General features: G+C 49.8%; 1 protein-coding gene across 1 annotated transcript; it reads right to left on the reverse strand.

Annotated features, from left to right (window-relative positions):
• Positions 1-14,854: 14,854 nt before the first annotated feature.
• Positions 14,855-27,266, reverse strand: INSIG1 (insulin induced gene 1). Its single transcript, XM_036863598.1, has 6 exons — positions 27,146-27,266; positions 26,041-26,473; positions 24,237-24,361; positions 22,831-22,997; positions 22,416-22,515; positions 14,855-16,757 (listed from the first exon to the last, which is right to left on the reverse strand). Exons 2-6 carry the CDS (start codon positions 26,447-26,449, stop codon positions 16,728-16,730), a joined length of 831 nt encoding a protein of 276 aa, XP_036719493.1. The 5' UTR covers positions 26,450-26,473; positions 27,146-27,266; the 3' UTR covers positions 14,855-16,727.
• Positions 27,267-27,621: the final 355 nt, after the last annotated feature.

A 27,621-nucleotide genomic window follows, 5' to 3' on the forward strand; every position in this document is an offset into this window, starting at 1 on the left:
CCGCTGTCCTGCTCTGCGTCCTCAGTGCGACCCCCCAACCCTTGCCCGAGCGCCTGGCGCTGTCGTGAGCGTCTTTCCGTGGAAGCAGATGTCCGTGTACGGTGTCGTGGCGGGTGTTTGATGCGGTGTCCAGTGATTGCAGTCCGAGGTGATCACCTCCGAGCTTGCACGTCGCGCTCTCTGGATCTCTCCTTGCTTCACTGCTGTTTCTCTGTCTCCTCGGACGGCCTTCCCCATCCCCTCCACCTGCCGAGGGTCTTCCCAATGCCTCCGTCGTCTGGTCCCCGAGGTCTCACTGTCCCAGGGTGGCAGCCCTGCCCAGACCTCGCTCTCCGTCTCATCGCCCCCCCCATCACCACCCCTCAACCCGCCTGCTCCTGAGCCCCCATTTCTACTCTAAAGCCAGCACTGCTGGCCGTGGGCTGCCTTCTCCCCGCCTTCCAGGCTGAAACTTAGAAAAATGTTTGGTACGTATAGTTGGAGTTTTGAGTCATGCTGAGTGTGAAGTCTGTTCTTGCAGAGCTCTGTGCACTTTCTGCCGCCTGAAGCCCAGTGCAGTGCCTTGGACTCAGCTCATCTCGAAAATCCATCCCCGCCCCAGGCCAGGTCAGCAGGTCTCTTCTGTAGCCAAGAGTGAAACCTTTCTGCTTAGCTTAGGCAGAAAATGACTGTACTGGCAGGGTGGGGCATCGGGAGGACTGGAGACCCAGGCCAGGGAGTCAGTGCCAGACCCCAGAACACAGAAGGGGGTCCGGCTGCGGCACATCACCCATTCCCACCACCATGCCTTCACCGGCTTGTGTTCCTATTCACCTTTCTGCCCCAGTTGTCGGGGTCACTGGGGTCCAGCCCATCCTGCCTTCTGACCTCAGCCTCTGTCTCTTCGGGTTCCCGTCGCATCTGCATTCAGATCCGTTGAGTGTTCTCTGACTGCCTAACTAGTTGTTTCTTTACATAAGGCACAGTTTCTTAAGAGGCGTCCTACAGGTTCTCACATTCCTTACCACCACGCCAGGCAGGTGCTTCTGCTGCTACCGTCCCTGTTGAAGAGATTTCTCAGCCAGACTGTGGCGGTGTGGTTGCAGCCACCTCAGTTGAGCAGACCAGCGTTCCGGACCTGTCTCTAGGTGAGGCAGGCGTGGGTAGCTCTCCACTAAAATCCATCTTCTCTTCTTCCACAACAGCAGGACTGCAGCTGAGTCACGGCTGCGGCATTTCCCAGCCTCACTTGTAGCTAATTGTGGCACATGGCTGAGTTCTCCCTGGGAGTGTAAGTAGAGCTCTGCTTGGGTGGCCATAGCAAAGGACCGCAGACTGGTGGCTGAAATGACAGAAATTTATTTTCTCACAGTTCTAGAGGCTGGAAATCCATAATCCAGGTGTTGGCAGGGCTGGTTCCTCCTGAGGCTTCTCTCCTGGTTTTGCAGACAGGCACCTTCTCACTGTGTCCTCGCATGGTCGTCCCTCTGAGCATGTCTGTGTCCTGATCTCCTTTTCTTAGGAGATATGACCATATGACCTCATTTTACCTTAATCACTTTGTTTAAGGCCCCATCTCCAAATACAGTCCCATGCTGAGATTCTAGGGGTTAAAACTTCAACACATGAATTTTCGAGGAGCCACAACTCAGCCCACAACAGAGATAGGTCCAACTTCTGTTCCCTTGCCTAAGAGGAAACCTCGTGCCCTGTGGCCCCTTCCCACTGGCTGGAATGGCAGCGACTCAGGCAGCCTCAGAAGCCACGTGGTCAAGTCGGCAGAGGCCCTGTGCACTGGCCCCTGAGTGACCGCACGAGCTGCGCTGTCCGCCGCCTCTGCCAGGCGCCTGGGCGAGAAGTGCCGTCTTTGTCCTGGGATGCGCATTTCTGTTGGGATCTCTTGTTGCAGGGGCTCCTCTTGCCGAATGAGAACACAAGGTGCAGATTAAAAGGGGGAAAATGCAGCTCAGGGGCACTGAGTCCATCACCTGCTCCGCTGTGTGCGTCGGTAGAGCAGTGATGCCCCAGCCGTCTCACGGGGCCGAGTTCAGAGATCCTGGAAGTGATCCCACCGGCCGGAGAGCGCCGGACAGGAAGTGTGTGACAGGGCTACTGCTGGAGTATCTTAGCCTTGCGAGAAACGTGCCTGACACGAAGCTTTGTTTTCTTTTTCTACTTATTTCAGATATTTTAATACATAAAAATATGTGTAACGTATAAGTAATAAAACACAAAGAGTGAACCCCTGGGTCCCAGCTCTCAAGCTGAGAACTGACACGTTACAGTGGGCTGCATCCCTGCTCTGTGCTCTCCCTGGGTAACCATTGTCTTTACGGTGGAATTAGTTTTTTCAGTTGTCCACCGGGACTAATGAGGGTCTGACTTTTCATGAAGATGATCGGTATAACAAAGTTAATTTGTAGCCAGAAGGATTTAAGATTAACGGGGCAGCTATTTGCAGCTCACTTGGTGAGTGCTGCGGAGTGCGGCCGGGTGACGGTGCGCAGAGCTTTAGCGTCAGAAGCTCGTGTGCCTGATTATGAACCTTTGGCCTCTAAAAAAGTTTATTTTCTGTGGGGAAATTACTTCCTCAATACATTTCTGTTGTCGTTTTGCCGCGCCGAGCAGCTTGTGGGATCTCAGTTCCCCGACCAGGGATTGAAGCCGGGCCATGGCAGTGCAAGCCCGGAATCCTAACCACTAGGCCACCAGGGAACGCCCACATTTCTGTTATTTTTACGCAGAGCTATTGAATCTTTTTTCTATTCCTTTTGGTGCTAGTCTAGAGATAAAAGATAAAGATGTGTTTTTGTTTCTATACTACTGCTACTGATATTCATGATTATACATTAGAAGTGCAAAAAGTGAGTAACTCTATTATTATCATCTTTGAAATTTAATGTCAGCTAATGGCTTACTCTCTCTGTGCGTTAGTTAGTATTTGCAGTTTATTTAATAATCTAAAATCTGTTACCTTAACTGATCTCGTAACAGTAGTGTGAATATTTAATTAATTTATTTATTTATGGCTGTGTTGGGTCTTCGTTTCTGTGCGAGGGCCTTCTCTAGTTGCGGCGAGCGGGGGCCACTCTTCATCGCGGTGCGCGGGCCTCTCACTATCGCGGCCTCTCTTGTTGCGGAGCACGGGCTCCAGACGCGCAGGCTCAGTAGTGTGGCTCACGGGCCTAGTTGCTCTGCGGCATGTGGGATCTTCCCAGACCAGGACTCGAACCCGTGTCCCCTGCATTAGCAGGCAGATTCTCAACCACTGCACCACCAGGGAAGCCCAGTGTGAATGTTTTTCTTCTCCCAATTTTACAAACGAAGAAACTTATCTCAGGAATTGGATGGTGAGTCATAATGTAGTGAGAATCAGAGATTGGACTCAAAATCAGGTATTTTGGTTAAATAAAATGTGCTCGCTCGCTCTCTCTCTCTCTACGATTTTTCCCCAGTGGCTTTGTTTTCAGCTCAGTAACAAGCATTCTGATGTTCTGGAGCGGGCTGGGCGGTCACCGTCACCATGGAATAGATCAGTGTCTTGTGGGTGCTGTAACCACTTGCCAAAAGCTTGGTGGCTTAAAACAATAGAAGTTTATTCTCTCACAGTTTGGTATCACGGGGCCCTGTTCAGGGTGTCTGCTCACGTCTGCCGTGAAGTTTCTGCACCCACCCCACAAGTGGGACAGAAGTGGGTGGGTGTAGGTGGGAGCAGGGCACAGACACCCCTCAGGAATGCCCCAAGGTGGCTTATGCAGGCTCCTGTGTGTGACAGTTTTGTCTAAGGAGTTGATAAGATCCGAGTGACTGTGGGCACCTTCCTTGGAAAACCCTCCTCCATAGGGCCTGATCTTGAATTTGTTCCCTGGTAGCTTGGAGGCCTTTGCTTAGATTTGGTCTAATGGCCTGTGGACCTGAGCAGAGCTCGAAGGCAGGTGTCAGCACCCAGGGGAGAGAATGGCATGTCGTGTCATTAGGGTCATGTGGTCACAGCCCCAATCCCGTAACCCGGTTACAGGTGCAGCTCCATCAATACCAGTTATCAGGAACTTGGCCTTCAAGGTTTTCAAGACAAGAACAGAATTCACCTTGCCATAATGTACCTTAAAAAAAAAAAAAAAAAAAAAAAAGCAACAAAACCCACCCCTGGATATAATTCTGAGTGAATCAAGGACTATGGGGTCGACTTCATTTCCTTGACTGTAGCCAGGTAGCTGGAAATTCCCGGCCTGGGAGGCCAGAGGGCACAACTTGAGCTCTTGTCCCAAATCCGGCACAGGCAGCTGATGAGGGTTTGTTCTTGAATGTTACACACCTGTTCCCTGTTAATATAAGTGTTAAGTTGGCCAGGCATTTGATCTTGATTACTGGTCCCTGAGCTCCAGGGCCTAAGGATGCCTTTACTTGGGTTGGCTTAGATTCTGAAAGGTTGTTTATAAAGTTAATATGACTTAGAAGATGCAGTCTATAGAGGCATTTCCATGAAACTGGACTTTGAGTCAGTCCTTTAAAGCTTTTAGACCAGGCACTCGCTTGTCTTCTTTGTTCTACTTGTTCTTGGCCCCCAGGTTTTCATCTGTGTTGAAAAGCTGTTGAGGTGCACAAGCTACTCTTATTCTGACCTGTGGTTATGACTAACCCCAGCTCTGCCGTTTGCTGTGTTTCCTTGGACAAGTTATGTGACCTCTCTGTGCCTTGTTTCCTAATCTTAAAATGGGAGTAGTCGCTACTTCATCAGGTTATTATGAGGATTAAGCGAGATGATGTAGATAGTAGCCAGTGCACATCGAGGCCCCAGTAGAGCTGCTGTGGGCATGCTGGTCATTATCAGCTTCAGTGCTGTGGCCTCCGTGCTGGCCACTCCACGGTCACTTGGAGTGACCCGTGGCTTTCAACTAGGGCTTCATCATCAGTACCTTCAGCGTGCCCGTCCGTCAGGCTCCAGAACAAATACCGCTGTGTTCCTGGGCGCTAGGTGGTGAGGAGGCCCTGGCTGCCCATCCCCCGAACTTTTCATGTACTCTGGCGTCTTCTCCGTGCTCTCTGCGATTGCTGATTGCGTCACAGAGCGTGTGGCTGGTACGGTACACGGCGCAAGGTTCTGTTCTTCAGAACACTTCGGAGGAGGGGAGGTTAGGGGGTGCTTCGTTCTGCTTAGTTCAAGGCCTTGATTCAGATCTGATTTTTCTTTGGTCCGTTCCCGCCATTTCACCTTCAACTAAAGACTTAATCAACAGAAACATCCTATTGCTTGGTTCCTCCATCCATTTGTTCATCGATTCAGCAAACATTTACTGATTATCCATGCTAAGTAATATAACAATGTATTGTACATAGATGGCTGAAGGGTCTATCTGGTGATTTTTCTTAAAACTAAGAGCTCCTCCAAAGGAGAATTGAAATGTTTACCTCCAGTGACAGACAGCTTCCTCAACTTATAGACAGTCTATTAATGTGTTTTTATACTTGGTCTTTGTAAATAAGACTCGGGAACCTAGAGAGAGCCATACGGAACCAGGGTGTTACGTTAGATATTGTTTATCACTCCAGCTCAGGCGCTTTGGAGTGTAAAGGTGGAGCTATTAGTAATTATGCTAAGAAAACAGGCAGGAGCTGGGACTGGCCCAGGAAGCCAGGACATACGGTCCACTGTGCAGAAAGACGGAGTGAACACTGCTAATACGCAAATAGGCCCTAGAAGTGAGAAATAGTAACAACTAAAGAACAAACAACCTTGTAGAAAAATGGGCCAGAAGCTGATCAGAAAATTCGCAGGAGAAATACAAATGGTTAATAAACATACTCAGAAATTCTCAGTCTACTAGTGATCAGCGAACTGCAAGGTAAAAGGAGGAACCATTTTCACCTGTAGATGGGCAAACACTGAAGGTCAAGTGGTTCCGCGTGTCAGCACAGGTGGGAGAGTCCCAGTCGCGGGAGTGTAAACAGGGACAGCACACTGAAGGGAACATTCACGGTATCTGTTCAAAAATCAGATGTGCGTGTGCTATAAACCCAGAAGTGTTGCTGCTAGAGCACTGGCAGTTGAAGCAGGCCGGCAAGGTGGCGAGGGAGCACAGACACGTGTGGCTGCCTGACCGTTGGTAGTCATGGTGAACCACCGGAGATGACCCAGCTGCTGCCTAGAAGGGGACACTTAAGTGGTCTAAAATGTACTCTGTAAAAGAGTGTGTGGCTACTAAAAAGGAAGCGATCGCCCTGAGAGTGATGCAGTGAATGGTCTGAGTCAGACACACCTCCCCTGATCTCGAACTGAGCCCACCTGCCTGCTTTCTGCCACTTGGAGACCGACCCGTGTGGCCAGGGCGCTCTGTCTGAGGCTGGCCAGCCACGCCGGGAGTCTCTGGTCCCTCCCACCCTCTCGGGTCCCATATGAAGTACCAAGTCCGAGGCAAGGGGTCTGCTTCCTGCAGAAGCTGCCAAAGCGTCCAAGTGACACAGTACGGAGACGGGGGACAGAACTCCATGGAGCCAAATGCAACTCAGGGAGGTAGCAGAGAGCAGGCAGCTAGATTCCTCCCTCCCTCTCCTGTGGACCGTCCCCAAGCATGGCTCTTCCATACAACCTGCCTGGAGATGTCCCATGTGGCTGGAGCCCCACGTGCAGCTCCCCGGCCTGAAACAAAGCGGGGTCAGCCCCGAGTCAGCTTCTTGAGCTCCCCTGGCTTTGTGCCCTCCCCACCTCACTTCCCATCCTCACCCTTGTTGCCCTGGGATTGCTCCTGCCCAGGAAGAAGCATCAGCACCACACCTCACTTCAGGCTGTGTTTTCCAGGGAACAGGGACTGAGCCACCTTCTTAGTGAGGTTTTCATTTCAACCAACCTACTTAAAATTGCAACCCACCTGCCCCCCCTCCCTCTTAGTTCTCCTGACTCTGCTCTACTTTTTTCCCCCATAGCACTTGTCATCTCCTAAAATACTATATCATTTATTTCTTTAGTGTTTAGTGTCCATGTCCTCTGGCTAGAAAAGAGGCTTCAAGAAGGCAGGAATCTTTGTTTTGTTCACCAATATATCTCAAAATGCCTAGAACATGGCACTTTAAAAAAACCCAAACACTCATTGAATAAATAGATGAATGAATTTGTGTGGTTGACGTGAAAAGATATTCACGATACATTGTTGGGTAAAAAGCATAGTTTTCAACATCCTGTGTTCGTAGATTGGAAGACTTAACATTGTTAAGATCTCAATACTATCCAAAGTCATCTACAGATTCAACCCAATCTCTTATCAAAATCCCAATGGCATTTTTTCGCAGAAATTGAAAAAAAAAATCCTAAAATTCAAATGGAATCTCAAGGGACCCCCAAATAGCCAAAACAATTTTTAAAAACAAGAACGAAGTTGGAGGACTCACACTTTATGATCTCAAAACATATTACAAAGCTATAGTAATCAAAACAGTGTGGTAATGGCATAAAGATAGACAGATCGACCAATAGAAGAGAATAGAGAGCCCAGAAATAAACCCTTGTGTATATGGTCAGTGATCTCCAACAAGCGTGCTAAGACCACTCAGTGGGGAAAGGACTGTCTCTTCAACAAATGGTGCTGGGAAAACTGGATATCCACGTGCAAAAGAATGAAGCTGGGCCATTATCTTAACACCATATGCAAAAATTAACTCAGAATGGATTAGAGCCCTGAACATAAGACGCAAAACTATAAAATTCCTAGAAGAAAACATAGGGGAAAATCTTCGTGACTTTGGACTTTGCAATGATTTCTCGGACACAATGGTAAACACACCAGCAACAAAAGAAAAAACAGACAGATAGGACTACCTCAAACTTAAAAACTTTTGTACATGAAAGAACACAATGAAAAGAGTGAAAAGGCAAGCTAAGAACGGGAAAAATACTTGCAAATAATATATCAGATAAGGTGATAATACCCAGAGTATATAAAGAACTCCTAGAATTCAACAACAACAAAATTAACTGGATTAAAAAACGGGCAAAGGCCTTGAACAGACATTTCTCTAAAGATGGTATACAAATAGCCAGTAAGGATATGGAAATATGCTCAATATCACTAAAATCAGAGAAATGCACATCAAAACCATGGTGAGATGTCAGCTCACACTTACTAGGGGGACTCCTGTCAGAGCCCAGGAGGGCGGCAGGAAGTGCATGGGCCTCCCCAGAAGCACAGGCTTCTGCCATCCGTAAGGTCAGTGCTTCGGCCCCTGGGGTCATGTCTGGGACGAGGCGTGGGCTGCCGGGGGAGGCCCAGTGATGTGAACTGGGACACACAGTGCTCACAAGGGGAGCACAGAAGCATACCCACCTCCTGTTTTATGGCAACAGGGTGCCCCAGTGCAGGGGAAGGAGAGACAGCGCAGCACCTGCACCCTTGGCTGCACTGCCTGCCAGGGGTCACTAGAAGCAGTGCCCGGCCCAGGGGTCAGGGCTGGGGCTCCCCAGCAGGGGGAACAGCTTGGGCACCTGGGGCTGCTTGGACTGGATGCAGGAGCCGGGAGTTACCAGAGAGGTGGACGTGGGGCCACCATGACCTTGGGCTTGGACACGGGGCTGCAGTGGCTACAGACTCGGCTCATCCAGTCTCCTCTTGGGCGGTCAGCTCCTCAGTTGTGAAGTGGAGGTGGGAAAGCGGAGGGTGTGGACGATCCCTGAGACATTCCTCTATGATGTGATCATATTCCCAGTAATAGAAAAGCATTCCAGCCATGTGTTTCCACGGCTGGGATGTCTTTGGGCCCCAGGAAGGGAGAACTGTAGGGCAGTAGTACAGGGGATTTGGCTGCCAAACCTGGGTGGAGCCTGGGGTGAGGTGCCCCCAGGGGAGGGCGCCTCTGCTTTCCCTATTTTATTTGTTTGCCAGTCAGTTGCCCTAAGGGCCAGTTGCAGAGAGGAGATTAACTGCGCTTCTCAGCAGGAGAACCTGACACTGGGTGTTGAAGTTCTACCTGGTTAGTGCTGGTTTTAATCTAAACCAATTATGTTTACAAAGACCACCACACTTTTCCTGTTGACTAAGCAGAGCCTCTTAGTTTCCCACTTGATTTGCCCGGCAGCATTCCCCCACCCATCTCTCCCACTCCCTGAGAAAGAAAGTGGGTCCATACAAGAGCATTTTCCAAACAACAGAAATCTAGCATAGTGAATTCTATAGTGAATATTTACTGTCATTTTCAACTATCTGTAATACAGCATGGGTATCCCACCTTAGGATGGCATGGATAATTTGGATTAGATTTCAATATACTGTACAGGAAAAGAAACTAGAAGTTCAGACGAAATGGGTGAATACATAGAACATCCTTTTATGCTCCTGGAGAAGTAAAAATCGTTGGAAACAAAGCGAGAGAGATTGTCTACGGTTCTGGAGGCCAGGTCTCAAGTCAAGGTGTGCAGGACCACACTCCCTCTGAAGGCCCCAGGGCTCTCATCCTTGGGGCAGCCTCAGGCATTCCTTGGGGCCAACCCTCTGTCCTCACTGGAGTCCTCCCCACTGCCTTCACTTTGTCTGCATCCATGGTTCTCCCTTTTGGGGGTGGGTTGTGTGTGTGTGTGTGTGCGGGATCTTAGTTCCCTGACCAAGGATTGAACCCAGGCCCTGGCAGTAAAAGCGCCGTGTCCTAACCACTGGACCGCCAGGGAATTCCCCCATGGTTCCCCTTTTGACGAGGACACTAATCCTATTGGATCAGGGCCCACCCTTGTGACCTCATCTTAACTTGGTTAAATCTTCAAAGACTCTTTCCAAATGAGGTCACATTCTGAGGTGTTGGGGGTAGACCTTCCACTTATCTTCTTTGGGGGGACACAGTGCAGCCCATAACACAGGCTGAAGGGCAATGAGATCCCTGGAGAAACAAGTCCATGAGGAAGGAGCCTTTGGATTAAAAACAGGAGGCAACACTATTTGGAAAAAGGAAGCTTTCCCAACTTTTCTTCTTCCTTCTTGGAGAGCCAAGGTTCTCAGGTAGTAATTACGTGGTGCTTTTAACTGACAACCAAGTACTAAGTCCAGGTGCTAGATTTAAAACTATAGGCTCTTTTAAGTTAAAAATTGGTTTCATAATGCCCGGCAGGTCAGTGTTTGACAACCTACCTACCTACCCATCTTCCTCCTTCCTAAATTCCTTTCAAATACCTGTTACGGAGAAGGATTGGGGTTACTAAGATGAAACAGAAACAGGGTCCCCAAAGAGCTGTATGTCTTTGGAAGCGTAAACTAGATCTCCCTGGTGAACAGGTGCTCCAGCACCAGAGCAGGAATCTATGTGGCTCCCAGTGCACACAGCGTAATTTCTGGCACACATCGAGTAACATTTTTTACATCGAGTTACGTTTTTTTTTTTTTTTTTTTTTATTAAACATCTTTATTGAAGTATAATTGCCTTACAATAGTGTGTTAGCTTCTCCTTTATAACAAAGTGAATCAGTTATACATATACAATATGTTCCCATTTCTCTTCCCTCTTGCATCTCCCTCCCTCCCACCCTCCCCATCCCACCCCTCTAGGTGGTCACAAAGCACCGAGCTGATCTCCCTGTGCTATGCGGCTGCTTCCCACTAGCTATCTATTTTACATTTGGTAGTGTATATATGTCCATGACATCGAGTTACGTTTTTCGGTGACATTTTTTCTATGTTTTTCGACGACCGTTTAAACAAATGCAAAGAGCTGTCTATGGATCTCAAGAAACACAACAGTTTCCTTTATGAGAAGCCCCTGACAGGGCTTTCCCGTGTGCCCAGATTTCCAAGAGGACCCGAAGGCCGTTTCTGATCCTGTGAGGTGGAGTAAAGTGCAGACTCTCCCTCCTCAGACCTGGGAAACTTTGAAATGATCTTTCCAGTGATTTGTTGGCATGTTGACCTTTTTTCAGCGGGCTTCCCCAGAACTGGCCCGACAAGTCGGTCACGTGGAGGGCTATTGATCAGCCTCGTCAGGCCCGCACACCTCTGGGGCTGCAGGAAGCAATTCATTAGGCGCTGACCTGACTTGAGGGGCTCCTCCTCACCCTGGACTCTTTTTCAGAGCTTATCTGCTCGCGTTCCCCTTGCCCTAGTTGGGTCTTGGCAACTAATGTGATTGACGCAAAATTAGGGGAAAGGGTGATGCCAGCTGTTCACACTGGCATGGGTCACCAGGAGAGTTAGGATGGGTCTGAGAGCCGTCAGGTGGCAAATGAGACACAATCTGAAGGGCGGCCGGATGTCAGTCACGTGTCAAAGTACACAGCATTCTGCAGTGAAAAGACAAATTCTGAGGGCGTCAGTGTGCACATGAGAAAGACAAGCAAGCAGCTGGGGGGCGGCCCCAGGCCCTAGTGACAGCCTCTGAGTTGGCAGCAGTGGGTGCTACCCAGGGTTGGCAGCGAGGCTGAGGGCATGGAGGACCCAACGCAGTCTGACCCTATGCCCGGGTCACCTCCCCGAGCTGGGGCACCGGTGACACAATAACCCAGGGCAGTAAGACCCTCGTTAGGGGGGCGGTGAGGAAAGCAAACCAACGCTGTTGTTGGAAACAACGCCTGCACTCAACTCTGCTTGGAGGAGCTCTCCTGCCATCCCTACTCAGATCTCTCATTTTGTGAATGGTCCTAACAACTGTGGTTTCACAGCAGATTGGAGGGGCCAGAGGGCTGGGCAGCAAAATGGCAGTGGGCAGAGTGCCTGCCCTCCTATCAGAAAATGTTTGTTGAATGGCTGATAAGTGGATGAGTGGATGATTTATGCAGCAGTCTTCCTGAGTAAGAATGAGGAGGCAGACCCTGAGGCTGAGGGCAGACAGGACGGCTGACCGAGAGGCACGTCTCCCCTCACGCGCACACCGCTGGACGGGGGGCCAGAGCACAGACACGGCCAGAGCGGCCAGGCGACAGGGCCCTGCTGCCTTAGGAACTTGGGGGAGGCTTGATGTGATGAGGAAAGTGAGAAAATGACACTTCAGCTGAGGTCTGATGGATGAATAAGAATAAACTCTACAATTTCAAATAGAAAACCTACCTGAGAGGGGACTTCCCCGGCGGTCCAGTGGTAAAGAATCCGCCTTCCAATGCAGGGAACACGGGTTCGATCCCCGGTCGGGGAACTAAGATCCCACATGCCGCGGACCAGCTGAGCCGCGCGCCACAACTACTGAGCACGCGTGCTTCAATTATAGAGCCTGCGTGCCGCAAACTACAGAGCCCATGTGCTCTGGAGCCCGCGCGCCACCACGGAAGATCCTGCATGCTGCAACTGAGACCCGACACAGCCGGAAAAAAAACCTACCCGAGAGAAGACACAGAACAAACACGAAGAGCTAGGTTCTAATGAGAAAATTACTTTAGTGGACTTTTAACTCATTGTCCTTGGCTGTCTTGTGTTCCTGAACTGGGGAATGTATATCACACGGGACAACAAAAACTGTAGCGCACTTATATAAGGAGGCAAAGCACTAGAAAAACAGTGGCTAATGAATGAAAATAGTGATGCGATACTGCTTCTCACATGCTACTGTCTCGTCTTAAATCACAGACCTAGGCAGGAACTCCCGCCCTGTCTCAGCACATCCGCTCTTTCCAGACCAGTCGGCCTTGTACCAGGCGCTCGTGTTATAATTGTTCAGTAAGAGATTCTTCAGGTGTGAATCTTTGAAGATCTATATGGAAAATCCACAAAGGACCAAGTTTGGGTCCTAGGACTTGGATGCAGATTTCATGCATCTTTCTTTGCATATTTTGGGTTTTTTGGTGGTTTTTTTTTTGTTTATTTTTTGTTTTTTTGCACGTTTTTTTGGTCGCACCACAGGGCATGTGGGATCCTAGTTCCCTGACCAGGGATCGAAGCCACGCCCTCTGCAGTGGAAATGCATAGTCTTAACTACTGGACCACCAGGGAGGTTCTTTCTTTGCATATTTTGGCTGCATTCAGGTGTCAATATGAAATCCCCCTGTGGCTAATTTACTGTTGATCAGCATGCCTCCTCTCCAAGAGCAAGCGTGATGGTAGATGAGTGGGTAGTTGGCCAGCTTCCTAGTGTGTAAGATAAACGTGTTACAGCTGAACTTAAATATCTTTGTTAACATTTTATATATTAATACTTTTCAGAGTATATCCCAACTCTAAGGCTTTATCTGCTAGTTACATTATTACAAAGAGATCATCTGAAACTCTCAGAAAGTGAACATTCTTAGCAAAAGGTCTATTTAAAACATGAAGTAGAAAAAGCAAGTTTAGATTTAAATAGGCCCCCTTCGCTCCTCTCTTTTTACCACCAAGATAAAGGGAATGTCTATAATTCAAGGGTGGGTGGTTCCCGGGCACCAGATGACTTGATTATGTCTAATCCAGGTCTTTAGACGAACTGCCAGAAACACTCCTCAGGTAAGATCGCAGCAGACTTTGAAAACTGGCTAAATAAACACAGTACCCTCATCCCCATCCTGAGCTCCTGTTCACTCAGCCTCGCTTTAGCAGCTGAAGAGACGGGACACGGAAATCTTTTGTGTACCTTTAGTGAAATGGGATAATTCAGTCACCTGCTCACAAACCAGAGCAATTCCAGGAAAAGTTTCAGTCCCCAAACTTACTCTGAAACACAGACTTAGACTAGTTCAGAGCAGGCATTACCCTGTTAGAGCCTCATAAACTGGGTCAATCTCAGGCAAAGTCTTCCAGTCTCTGTGGTGAGGGAAATGTAGCAGCTCTCAGTTTTCCCTACATCAACAGCTGTGTTCCATGCAGGAGAAACTTACGGGTCTGGACTGTATTATAAATGTATCGGGTTGAGTATAACAAGGTAAGGGCTTTCTCTACTGCCATTGCAATGCTATTTCACGACTGAAAATAACTTTTGCAAAGCTGCGTCGCATAGTTGCCGGGGCGGGCGGGGGGGGGGGGGCGGTTCGCGGGGGTGGGGGGGTGGGACAGGCGTCCTCTTGTCCCGCGGGCTCAGGGCTGCTGTAGGGGAAGTCAGCGGAACCAGGGACCGCAGCTCGGCTCCAGCCCTGCCTCCCTTCCCAGAAGCCTGTTCTCTTTTCAAGCTTCCCTGTGCACATCGCTCGGGGGAGAGGGCAATTCCAGGGCATTTCCCGCAGCGCGGGGCCCTGGTTCACCTGTGGGACGGTGCGGGTCGGGTCGTGCGGGATGGCTTCTCGGGCTGCTCTGGGTGCCAAACTGCGCACGGTTGTTACTTCTTTAATTAAGGAATCAAACAGCACCCACTCTTCGCTGTCTCGGTGGTGCCCTTCACACCTGCCTCCCCCGGCCTGGCACTGGAGCCCTGGGATGAGAGCCTCTGAGGCCAGTTCTCTTGTCCAACCCAGCACCCGGCGCTGGCAGAGCAGACATTCAGCGGACTTGTGCGGAGGGCAGCGTGTGCGGTGGGGCCCTGACACCTTCGTCACCTGGGGCGGCTCTGCATCCGGCAGGGACCAAGGGAAGTGGACCTCGGGCAGGACGCTGCTCCTTTGCTGTGTGGGCTGCCACTCGGGGCCCCTGGACATGCTGGCTGTTGCTTGGGCCGGATGCTCTACCCTTTCCCTGGGCTCTGTTTTCTGGGTGCCCAGACCCCCCCCACCTCCCCTTTCTAGTACAGGGAGAAAGGGCCCTCTCTCCCCGAGAGAGAGGATAGCATTCCTGGGAGAGGACAGAACAAGGCCCAAGAAGACGCCCAACTTCCCAGGGTCAGTGGGAGGGGCAGGAGGAAGTTAAACTGGGCTAACTACATGTCACTTTCCACCATGAGGAAAACAAATTTTCCCAAGAGGTTGTGTTGAAACTTAGTACATTTTGAAAAGCTACAAAATAGTCTTCCATTCCAAATCTGAATATCCTACAGAGAGAATCCCCCCCTTTTCAAAGAAAAACCCATAAATACGATGGTTGGTTTTGAACCTTTAATAAAAGTAAAAAATGAATGCAAAAGAACACAATGCTGAAAACTTAGTGTGAATGTGAATCTCACTAGATGTTCAAACCTGGTATAGTGCAAATTTTGTTCATACTATTTTACATTTTTACAAACTCAAATGACTTTGGTTCATATACTTGCTATAAAGTATTGGCAACAAAATTCTTCAGATTCACATCTTTTGGCTACATTGTTTCTAACAGATACAGATTTTATTTCCAGTTTAAGAGAAAAAAATACTCACTGTGCATGATCAAGTATATTTGAAAGATTCAATGCCTGCTCTCATCTAATAACTTCTGGTTTTTCATAAAATGCTGATGGCCTCATTGAAAACTCTTTTCACATAGCTGTTTGATTTCAGAAAAATGTGTAAGGGGGTCGGTCATTGCAAAGTTCAGAATGATCCTATTTTCTTTTAAACAAAATTCCTCTAAAACAAATTAGCTACAGTAACCTAAAATTTACTCCAGGATATCTTCCTCAAAACAAAACCCAACTGCAACGAGGACCATCACGTGAGGGGAGCCGAGGGCACAGCCCACGGCTGCCGGCAGTGGCTCTGACCGCTAGCTGCTCAAGGGGAAGGGGTCTTCTCATCAAGCCATGTTCACAGAGCGTAAAACAACCAAAACACTTAAATTGCAAAATACAAAAAGGTAAATTTGTGAGTAAAAATTACAAGTTTACTAAACGCACAAAACTGGAGTATTTCAAAGGACCGGCTCAGTGGAGAGCACAGCAACGAAGTAACTGCACAACCGAGAGGGGCTGTTGCTGAATTTGGCCCCCATGCAGCTCTGAAATGGAGAACCCTCTGTAACACCTCATACGTTAAAAAAATAAATATTTAAGAGGATACAAGGCTCAGGTTGGTTTTCATATACATTGCACTTGAAGTTGAAGACCCAGTACTTGCAAACTGGGTCTAACAAACATGGTCTATGCCATTAAATGAATACATTGTGCTCACCACGTCTTTGAGTATTTAGAAACACCAAATGTTTAATACAGTGACATACGCACTCTTCTTTTTACAAGGCAATCACAGATTGCAAATCCCATAGGGCTGTGGAAAAAAACCAGTCATCTCTGTTCTGGAGTATCAAAGAAACAACACATGATTTCGGCTCACTAAGACTGCCACACGGCAGGCAGGTGCCCCTCCTAGCTGATTGCGGATTCTGGAGAAACTGCATAAATACTGAGGTGGACGTTCCAGCACATCACGGTGCGGAACGAGGACCTCTCACTGCCCTCGGCTCTCAGTAAGATTGTCTACATGCGACTCCCCGGAGGAATGAAAAGCACAGCCGTACGCTGGGACACACGCGCAGCTGCGGGACGGGGCGCCCGGCACTGCCACCCTAAGCTCGCCGCCCCTGCCTTTCTCTTTTTTTACACAACCCTATTTTAGAAATCTTTTGGATAAGTAATATTCCTATTTTATCACACTTCATCTTTGTAAGCACCATCGAGCTCTCCCCTGGGCGCTGATACAAAACCAGAGCTGGTAGTTAGGCTTTAGTTCAAGGCTTGGAAATATGGCAACTTGCTTTTAATGACACATGAAACCGAATCCTCGGGACCCTGCAGCCGGCCGGCCTGCACTTGGTGCCTCCTGAGCAGACCCAGGCATGAATGCCGTCAGGCAAGGTGCCATCTCAACACAAGTGGTCATCTTCCCAGCCTGCTACCCTAAAACAGGTGAACTGTTTTCCCGGCGTCACTTGTACAGTCAGCCCAATCTAAAAAGATTATTGAGGGGAAAAGATAATCTTTGTCACAATCCAGGATCACAGATTTTCTCCCAAATCTTGCCATTCTTCAGGATCAGCGGGTTTGAAGATTCAATCGCTATGTGGCTTTTCAGGAACACCCTGCATGTAAAAAGAGAAAAAGGAGCGAGAGAAAATCAGCACTCAATGTATACATATTTTAATTAGCAATTAAGCCGATCCTAAAACGTGAAAGATAGAAAATTCCTTTGAGTCGGATAAGATGATGGAGACGAGAAATGCGGAGCAGCAGACAAGCTCCAACAACCCCAGCGCCGTCCTCTCCCTGCCCGGGGCTAGGAGGGCCGGGAGCCACCGCTTCACCCAGAGGACAGGGCGCGGCCCTCTCAGGCGGGGGAGGGGGGTAACAGCTCAGGAGCCGGTTCCGCACACGCTTCCTCACTGACTGCACAGAAACTCAGGGAGATGAACCCTGCCCTTGTCACTGCTGTCCAGGCCCGGCCCGGCCGGTCCTCAGCAGAGGACAGATGTTCCACTGGAGGAGCAGATCCAAGGCCAGATGACCTTCCTGAGGTCACGGGGCTGCATGAGGAGAGACCTCCACGCCTCCTGCCACGGAGCCAGGGCCCAGCGCACGGTCTGGCCTCTGGCTTAGCGGCGTGCAGGGGCAGCTCCGCACGCGCCCGAGGCTCCAGCTCCAGCCCAGCCCAGCGCTGCACCCGCTCGGGCAGGTGGTCAGCCTCCTGCGTCTGGATCTCCCCATCTCTCAAGCGGGCTGACAGCAGTCCCTACCTCCAGACTGCCGTTACAGGACTCAGTCAGCTGACAGTGAAACTACTGAGCACAACACCTTGAGCGCAAAAGAAGTGCTAATTAACGTTGTTATTACTACCAGCAGCCGCTGGATGGCAAACAGGAAAGGCAAACTGAATTCCACGTGCCAGGGAGCGCACCTGTAACCAGGTGTCCGGGGCCTGGGCCCCAGGAAGCAGGGCCATGCTCTTCGCCGTGGCAGCTGGAAGCCTTACTTTTTTTGAGAAAAGACTTTAAGCTACAAACAGCAACAGATACAAATTCTATAAAATGATGCTACGGACTCACTTTTAAACATGCAGGCTGACAACGAATACCACAAAGAAAAAGCCACTCGGACCATTTAACGCTCAAGCAAAGCCCACCTGTAGGTTTGGGGCGTGGCGGCCCTTGACGGTAACCACATTTGTTTTAAGGGCGGTGGGAACTGAGAAGGCGCGAGGGGGAGGGGTGCAGAGGCGCTGGGACGGTCGCCCTCAGAGGGGACAGAGCCACATCGCACTGGACTCGGGCAGCTCTGGTCACCGTGCTGACCAGCGCCCACCTCAGGTCTCCACCTTCAGACCTGCGTCTTCTTCACTCGAATCACGTCCCACCACAAAAGCCTTACTTGGTGAAGTTTTAAACCAAGAATTCACTCTTAAACGCTGCCCCTAAAATACCACGTCAGATCCATCTTCCGTCTAGCGGCACAGCCAGAGGAAAAGAAATGGGCGGTGCTGACCAATCCCATTTCTAAGGCACGGAGCCATTTCCTGGGTTTTAAGGATGGAAATGAGTTTTCAAATTCTTAACAAAGAATAAGCTCACTTTTACAAATAAGCTGTTAATTTTTCCCCTTTCTTTGAAGAAAGAAAGACTTGGCTTAAGTATTTTAACTCCTTCTTTAAAAAGAAAATGTTTAACTTGCTCTTTTTAAAGACGTTCTTGGGTGAGAAAGATTCTAGCAAGGTGCCACTCTGTCCCAGCCTAAACTTTCAAGACTCCCCAAAGAGAATAAACATAAGGTTAACAATTCTGGGACACAAATACACAACAGCGGGGCACCCAGCCCAGTGTGTTAGGAAGCGCGAGCCTCAGTGCCCCTGGCTTACGTGCTAGGGTCCGGCAGCCCAGGCCCACGGGACCTTCTCCAGGAGACTGGGACCTGAAACAGCAGTGGTCAGGCAGGTGGAGGAGGGGAGCAGCCGCACCTGCAGACGCTCTTCCTGCAGTGCCCTCGCTCCAGCCCCTCACATCCACCTGTTGCTGCTTGGTGGGGAAAGCCCGCCCAACAAAAGGTCCTGGGAAAGACTACAGTTGGGCAGGGACACTCAATGTCATGGGGAGTCACAGTTTTCTAAGACAAACCATATTATAAATGTAGCTGAGTCATTCTTCAGCTCTGATATAATCTGAAGCAAATTTAATTTCTTACACTTCCAATTCTGTTCTCATGAAAAATACAATTTTGGCTTCATGCACTTATCTTTTACTGCTGCAACAGCATATTTTAGAAGGGCCGTCTGCCAACCCATGGGAGTGGCAAGAAAGGCAGCATCCTCAGTTCAAGCCAAAGTGGACAGAGGATTTGTTAAGAGGAGGGGTAGGTTGAAAGGTTCAAGAGTCAGCGGAATTGGACGTGAAGGCTATGCAATTCCTGTTGGACAAAGGTGGACGTTTTATTAAGATTCTCTACTGCTTTCAGGGTAGATTCGTTTACAGATACTTTGAAGGATGGAAGAAGAGAGAAACAAAAAGGCAGAGACCAGTCTGGACAGACTCAGGGAGCGGCTGCTGGGGTAGGGATGAGAGTCTGGGAGCTCTGGGGGGACTGATTCGCTGCTTTGTCATCCGCAACCCAAGGCCAAGGCTTTGCTCCCAGTAAACAGACAGCACAGAGGCAGCGGGACCGGAGTCCTGCAGTGACCTCCACGTAAACGATCTCAACAGGGCACGGCAGCAGGTCTGCTCACCTCCTGCCACACATCCATCCGCTGCGGAGACCTCAGTCACAAACTCCTGTCACACCTTAGCGCTTCGGGTTATACAAGCACAGCTGGCCCTTGAACAACACAGGTTTGAACAGCACGGTTCCACTTATACGCGGATTTTTTTCAATAGTAAATACTACAGTGCTGCATGGTCTGTGGCTGGTTAAATCCACGGATGCAGAGGGCCGACTCTACGTTACACTCGGATTTTCAACTTCTCGGAGGGCTAGTGCCCCAACCCACATGCTCTTCGACGGTCAACTGCCATGTTTTCATTGTAAATTTTAAAAATGCAAAAGAGAAAAAACCCCCAAACTACCTGCAGTTCTCCTTCTCAGAAATCGCCACTTTCGTTCCTTTACACACCCCGGTCCTGTTCCCTACCATGGGAGCAAGTGCTGCACGCCTTTGCCAATCTGACTGACCGATCCTTTAAAACTACTTAAACCTGGTTCCTCAATCTCAGGCCTCAAGTAACTATAATAGGAGTAAGTCTCCCTCATTCGCTCGCCTGACTTCTGGCAGAAACACAGCTGTGACATGATCCGTGATCGTTTTGCCTTTATTCACGCTGACTGTGCCCTCCGCTGGGTTTGGAAACCTGGAGGAAAGGGACTTAGCTCTTTTCTCCCTTGGAGCAGGGGGCAGCGGGCGCTCGCTACCACATCTGTTCCGAGGACCCACGCTGGATGCAGCAGCCAGAGGGGGAATCGGTAACACCAGCTGCGACCGCTCCTCCAGCTGGAAAGGGCCTGCCACTTCCCCCTTCAGCTGGGCTCCAGGCGTAAGGGTTTAAATTTTCACGGATGTAAATATGGCAGGAGCGCTGGGCTCAGAGACCCGGGAGGGTTGTTTCCCTTCGATGACCTGGGATGTTCATCACCCTCCTCCAGTATCAAGACACAACAGTAACATCCAAATACAAGTTTTTTCCCCAACTTTAAAGAGTGAAAAAGAAGAGAAAGCTTAAGTAGGGAGAATTACAGTTATGCCAGCTATCTTAAGTTAGGTTTAAAACTTTCATCTTTTCAAAAACGAAAATGCCTACGACAAGGATGGAATGATCGCTGATAAAACCACCTTCATTCGGCATCGTGACCAAAGGTGTGATTGTGCCACTCTTGTAAAATAAGTTACCTTCAACCATTTCTAGGTGTTAGGAACTTGTGCAAGATGTGCAGTGTCTACCTCTATCAAAAAGACCCTTACTAAAATAAAAACTAAAAGACCCTTACTAAAATAAAAACTAAAAGACCCTTACTAAAATAAAAACTAAAAGACCCTTACTAAAATAAAAACTAAAAGACCCTTACTAAAATAAAAACTAAAAGACCCTTACTAAAATAAAAAATAAAAGACCCTTACTAAAATAAAAAATAAAAGACCCTTACTAAAATAAAAAATAAAAGACCCTTTCTTACTAAAATAAAAAATAAAAGACCCTTACTAAAATAAAAAATAAAAGACCCTTACTAAAATAAAAAAAGACCCTTTCTTACTAAAATAAAAAATAAAAGACCCTTACTAAAATAAAAAATAAAAGACCCTTACTAAAATAAAAAATAAAAGACCCTTTCTTACTAAAATAAAAAATAAAAGACCCTTACTAAAATAAAAAATAAAAGACCCTTACTAAAATAAAAAATAAAAGACCCTTTCTTACTAAAATAAAAAATAAAAGACCCTTACTAAAATAAAAAATAAAAGACCCTTTCGTACTAAAGCTGGTTAAAAACCTTCATCTTAAATGCATGGCAGCGTCAGCCCAGCCTCCCGAAGTTATAACCAACTGGCTGAATGCTGTCAGTTTTAACTCCACGCAGAGTCACGGGGGTTGAAGACAACTTATCTCAAAAGCCTTATTAGGAATCCTCAACTAAATGGCACTGAAATAAAAATCTCAAAGCAGTAAGGGATCATAGAGCTGCCTCGTTCTACTCTGAACCATAAAGGGCTCCAGGGAGCAGCACAGGGGCACCACGAGACTGTGGCCACTGTGAGTGTGAGAAGAGCCAGGTCCTCTGTTGCTCATGAGGGGTCGAGAAAGAAAGTTTTTTCAGTTGAGTCTTTTCGTTTTGGCCAGCAGATCCACACAGAGTCACAAAAGGGTGGAAGGCAAGGATGGTTTGGGCGCAGGAACCGGTGGAACACATGACAAGTTCCACCTTTCTGAAATCACTTCCATTTTTATGGACCAGCCAAGCAGCCTTCAGATCCGGCTCTCCCACGCCAGTAAGTAGCAGCTGGCACAAATAAACGTCCTGTTTTTAAAAACACCGTATGAGGAACCAAGTCACGTTTTTGAGAAAGCCCCCAGAGTGTCTCTGAGAGAAATGGCCCTTACAAGATTCTAGTTTCTTTTGTTTTTAGTTCATTTTATTTAAGCCTTCGAGTCAAAGTCTATTCAAAATGACAGTTAAATGTCCACATTTCATCAAAGTGCTTAAGTGTCGATCGTTAACTCCCGAAAAGAACTGCTAAGTTATCCTGACTTCGTTTGTTTTTCTGGCTCTCGGGAAATGGCTCTGTGCGGGGGTCCCGTTTCTCTCTCTTTAGTTATTAGACAGGGTCCAGGCTGGAGTCCACCTACCCAGGGACGCTGAGCCCCCTCCCAGCCTGGTCCACACTCTCATGGGCCTGGCCTGGGGTCCTTTCCCTAGCATAGCATCATCTGTACCTGCGTGAAGGCGGGGAGGAAACTCATTAGAAATCATTCATTTAGCCATTCAGTAACTTTTCTCTGCCAGTTATCACAGGAGCTGCAGTTCATCTGTAACATGAGTGGAACTCTAGTTCCTTTTAGTGCTCATTGTGAGCTTACAATTCCCTGAATCTTTATAATTTAGCAAAGAGTTACCTGGGTATTGTACCTATTTTTTTTTAATACGCTTTTCTGAATAATTGCTGCGAGTCTCAACTAGATATTCATCAACACCAATCATAATGTATTACGTACACTAAGCCTATCAAGCTGGAAACCACAGTTGGGCACGCAGGTGACAATTGTACGTACCATGGCCAGCTGTCGTCCTATGTTTCCCACGGTCACACCTCCCGAGAAGAAGATGCACGGGAGCCAGGAGCGGATGTACAGAAAATCCGGGGACGTGTACCTGGAGAGAAGGAGACATGAGCCCCAGGGCAGCCGGCTCCCCTGGCGCAGGCGGGGCAGGCACACGGCGCACCAACAGCGTTAGTGTGTGACATCCACGCTCACCGCCACTGCTCGGTTTTCCTTTACATTAAATTACGCACGGTGCATTTTTAACACGTGAATCAACAATAAGCAGCATTTTTGAGAATTTCATGTCTAAGTTTATGCTATGTAATTACAGAAAAAAACATGACATCTCAGTTTAGAAGGTATTTTTTTAAAAAGTTAAGTAACAGCTTCCGGACGGAGGTGATATTTGAGAGCATGTGCTTACTGATAGACACCATTGTACACCAGCAGCTGAGTGATCACAGTGGCAAGGAAGGCGATGGTGATCCCAAGCCCAAGGCCACTTCTTGAACGGTCAAATGTCCACCAAAGGCCCAAAGACAGGGCTGCTAATGTCAAGGAGAGCTGAACGTTATTGGCAAAATCCAATTTCTGGCGATGCAAAGTTAAGGAAAAGCATAACGATTTTTAATACGGTCAAAACCAAAAAAGCCCCAGGGCCTACCATTATGTGTGCACCACATAATTCTTCATCCATAGAAGCTGCCAGGTGAGCTGCAGAGAGCATCTGTTGGATACAAGGTTCCCGTGACCAAGATGACCTGGAACTTCTCTGGGATCCCTGGGTCAAAAACTTGACTTTACCAGTAAACTTTCTGAAAGCCACATATAAAATTCTGCTGGTATTTCAACCACAACACAACATATTTTGCTAGTAAGTCATCTATAGTTCCCCTTTTACTTCTTGTTTTTATTAGTAGTTGAACTGAGCAAGCAAAGTCGCTGCTCCACGTCTGCAAGAAGACACCTCACCAGAATGGCATCTAACACGACGTGGTTGCAGCTGGTGGAGACACGACTGGCTTCCGTCACAACACTGCTTATCAGCTGCGGACGAAACAAGTTTGTCAGAGCCCTGACCTCTTATAATACCCTTTTCTGACATTCTTATCATTAAAATCAGGGTAGAGCAGATTTAAGAAGCAGTAACTCTAAAAATAACTTTCTCCAGGATTTAAAAATATAATCTAGTTGTGCTAAAGAAACCATAAATCTTTTGAGACCTGGTAAACCACGGCCCGTCTTCCTGAAAAACGCACTGTGTACAGACATGCAGCATGTTTTGCGTCATGCATTCCACCCATGGATGCCAGAACCTGATCCTGAAGTTAACCTAACTAAGAACCCTATTCCAGAGGCCACCGCTTCTGACTGGCCCTGGGCCTTCCGCGGTCATGCCAGGGAGGGACAGAGAAGCAGACAGGCTTCTCCTCCACCTTCTGGAAGGATCAGCCAGGAAGAGTGATGCTCTCGCCACTTCTCACTGGGCCACAGGAACCAGGTCTTCACGGTGGAAGGATGTAAGGTAGAAATGTAAAGGGAATTCACAGAAGGATCTCTGAGGATCCAGCAGATACTGCCTGAGAAAGGACAGAACAAAGACGTCCACTCTGTTCCTGGTGGTAACTGTTTCCTGAAATGAACTGAAAGGACTCCAAGAACCATTTTGAAAATTGCTGAGAGTAAACTGAGCAACGTGCTCTGAAATAATATACTCGGAAGAAGATGGTTCAACTGCCTGATGATGTGATATATACTCATTAAAAGTAACGAAACTTTCAACGTGTAACGTAAGAAGCTTCTCTGGACAGCACACCCACTGAAGGATACAGCACTGGCGTGATTGATACCAACAAAAACTGCCACACAGCGCATCACACTGGCCCACTCCCTCTTAAACTTGTGTGGCTCTCCAAGGTGACTGTCAATGCAGGGGTAAAGCAAGCCGACAACAGCTGTTGAAGAAAGACAAGGGAGCAGCGTTAGAGAACACCGGCTGAAAATGATGTGATCTCTACCTGGCAATTATTAACATATTTTTCAAACCATTCCTTTTCCTAGAAGATTTATCAGCTACAATGTAATATTTGAATTAAAACTAATTTTACATTTTTGTTCTCTTTGAATACAAACAAAAATCATTGTTTCGAAAAATTTAAAATAAAATCGCAGTTCTTTGGTTTGAAGCACAGAAGGAATGGAGCCAGGGGTTAATTATCCATAAGCAAACCACTCCTGCACCTACACAGGGAGCCTCCAGTTTGCATGTGTCGTTCCATCGTACAGTGGGGAGGGGAGCTTCCACGAGGGCCTTGAGGCCACAGCACCAGTGTGTATAGCCATATACTGAAAGGGTTTAGAAAAACAAAGTAGGAGCCTATCTTTCCAAGAACAAAAATGAGAACACTGCCCCACTGCTTGGTAACCACGGCATCCCTCCCGTGACACGTCCCGGCTGGAACACAGCTCTCCACTCCAGCCTCGTGCTGAGAAGGCAGCGTGTTTCCACAGCGCAGGGGACACACCCAGACTCCAAGGGGCAGTAGGCAGAGTTAAGAACAGTGGGCCTGTCACTCAGCTGTGCCCCCTTGGACACGGTTGCTTAACCTTTCTGTAATTCAGTTTCCATGTCTGTAAAATGGAGCTACAGCAGAGTCCTGTTGTAAGGACGAAAGGCAGCAAAACATATAGAAATGCACGGTAAGCAGTCTATAAACATCAGCTACGAAGCGAACAGGAGGGCATCCCTCTTGTAGCGCCGTGGTCGCTTAGGTACACGCTTGTTCTGCCCCCCAGACCAGGATGCTTGACGGGGGCGGTCTGCTCACTCTGCACTTCCAGCAGCTGGGAGAGCTGAGGCTACAGAAAGCATCTGGCAAATGTCTGCTCATCAGTGGATGCTGTGTGACTAGAGAAGTACTGTGACCTTCTGGGCTGAGACCAATTCAGCAAGTTTATAAAACCAGCCAAATGACCAAGAAATTCTACTCAAAAAAGACAGTCTGCCCGTCCACAGTTTGGACTGCTAACCCTGGGTCATGTTTTGTGGCTGGCCAGGTGTACTACAATGTAAACTCTGAACAAGGGATTTGTTTTCCTTCATCTGTGGAGCCCAACGTTTTAGGGGGAAGGCCTGGCTTTGGCACGTTCACAGGGCATCCCGAAAAAGGAAGTGCGGGAGGCCGCTGGGGCAGCAGCTCTGCCCACTCGGCCCACGTGACGGTTTGTTTTCGGTTACCCAGCGCTGTAGCATGTTCGCTGGGGCAGCCAATCGCACTGCAGTTCCCTCGCTCACCAGTTCTGCCAGCGGCCAATTGCACAGCTCGCTTGGGATGACAGCTGCGGGCTCCCCCACCACTGTCCTCAGGGCCGGATCAGTAAGAGGGAAGGACCTCGGTCAGCCTGGCACAAGCGTGAAACAGCCAATCATCTCCCCACCTGGTCCCCAATCGCTGGGCTTCTTCCAGCCTCCAGAGACTGGCATTGCGAATCACCATCCTCTGCCCCCCCTCCTTCTCTAAATACAGTCACTGGAGATGGCACACTTCCCCTCTGCGGATGGTTCGATTTTCAAATGAATGGTTCTCAGAGGCTGAAAATGGTTCTTCACCAAACATCTTCAGTTTCTACTCACCAGCTGCTGTCCCACAGCACGGGGGAACCCACCAGGCGGAGGAGAAGATGGTGGCGATGACCTCCTCAGGGAACAGGGTGACGTTCCTCTGGACCTGCAGCAGGTTCAGCACCAGGGCCAGGACCACGCCCACTGAGAACAGCACCAGGCTCCTTTGCACCCAGTGGTGATGCCAGCTGTTGATGTGGCCGCTGCCGCCATGGCCTCCCACGCCAGCGCTCGCGGGCCCGTGAGCCGGGTCGGTGCCCCGGGCACTGTGGGCCACCAGGGGAGAGGGGCCTGACACTGGGGAGTTGATCATTTCTCCCACTTTGGCCTCCAGCCCTCTGGCACTGGCCCTCAGGTGGCTTCTGTGCTTCGCGCCCTTAGCGCAGGGACCGCTCCAGGGGTGGTCGTCCAGTCTGGGCATCAGCCACCAGTCTGACAGGCTCTCCTAGAAGGAAGAGGGGGTGTGGAGGTGGAACCCCGATCAAGTTCACTTCCAAAGGACATGGCAGGTCCAGGGAGGCCCAGTCAGAGCGAGGGCTCTGCTCGCCTTCATCGCCGGCACGTCCAGGGAAACCCCCACGGCCTCGGAGTCAGCCGCTCAGGGGAGCCCACGGGCGGGCACCGCGGGGGAGGGCTGCAAGGACCCTGCCCACACACCCCGCCGGGGAGCTGCACAGGCTGTTTGCAGCGGCAGCCAGGTTAGGTACACCTGAGCGTTGAGCGCCCGCCGCAGTGCCCCTCTGCACAAGCCCCGAAGTTCTGGCCCGTCCAGTCCAGAAGTTTTTCAGACCCCGTCCGTCTGCAGGAGGCAGACCCAGCCAGGCTAGCCTGGAGGCAGGCCGCCCCAGGACAAGGTGCTGGGGTCCTCCGGACTGAGAGGAGCACTGGCAGAGCCCGCCTGGGGTCGGGGGTGCAGCCCCCCGCTGCGGGGCTCGGCTTGGGGTCACGGCGTGCGCCCAGCCCCGAGGGTCGGTGCCGAGGATCCCAGTGGAAGGCCGTCTCGAGGGGCGGCTGCCAGGAGTGGAGGCGCCGGGACCCCGACATCCCCGCCCGGCCCGACCCCGGGACCCCACCCCCGCCGCCCCCGGCCCGGGTCTCCTCGCTGCGCCTCGCGTACCTGGCTGAGGGGCGCCCGCCCGCGGGCTCGCCGAGGGAGGAGATCGCTGAGGAGCTTCACGGCCCAGACCGCCTAGAGTTGAGCCCGCGGCGTTCAGCGCGCCGCGCAGCTTATAAGGCGGGCGGCGGGGCCCCGGGTCACGTGACCCCGCCCCGGCCTGCCGCCCGGCCCGCGCGCCAGGGGGCGTGGCCTCCGCGCGCCCCGCCCCTCCCGCGCGCCCGTCCGCTCGTGGTCTGGTGAGGCGGCCGCGACCAATCGGGGGCGGGCGACCCATATGACGTCATCACACGCCACCGCAGCCCTGCGTCCGGCGCACTGACTCGGGAGCGCGGACGGACGGCGGACTGACACCGCCGGGGGCCAGACGGGGGGAGCCGGCCGTGGGGGGGCCGGACGGGGAGGGACTGACGGACGGGGCTGGGGGGGAGGGGACGACGGGCTGGGGGACCGACGGATGGGAATGCGGGGAATGCCCG

Source organism: Balaenoptera musculus, chromosome 9 (genome assembly GCF_009873245.2).
Source record: "Balaenoptera musculus isolate JJ_BM4_2016_0621 chromosome 9, mBalMus1.pri.v3, whole genome shotgun sequence".
Classification (NCBI taxonomy): domain Eukaryota; kingdom Metazoa; phylum Chordata; class Mammalia; order Artiodactyla; family Balaenopteridae; genus Balaenoptera; species Balaenoptera musculus.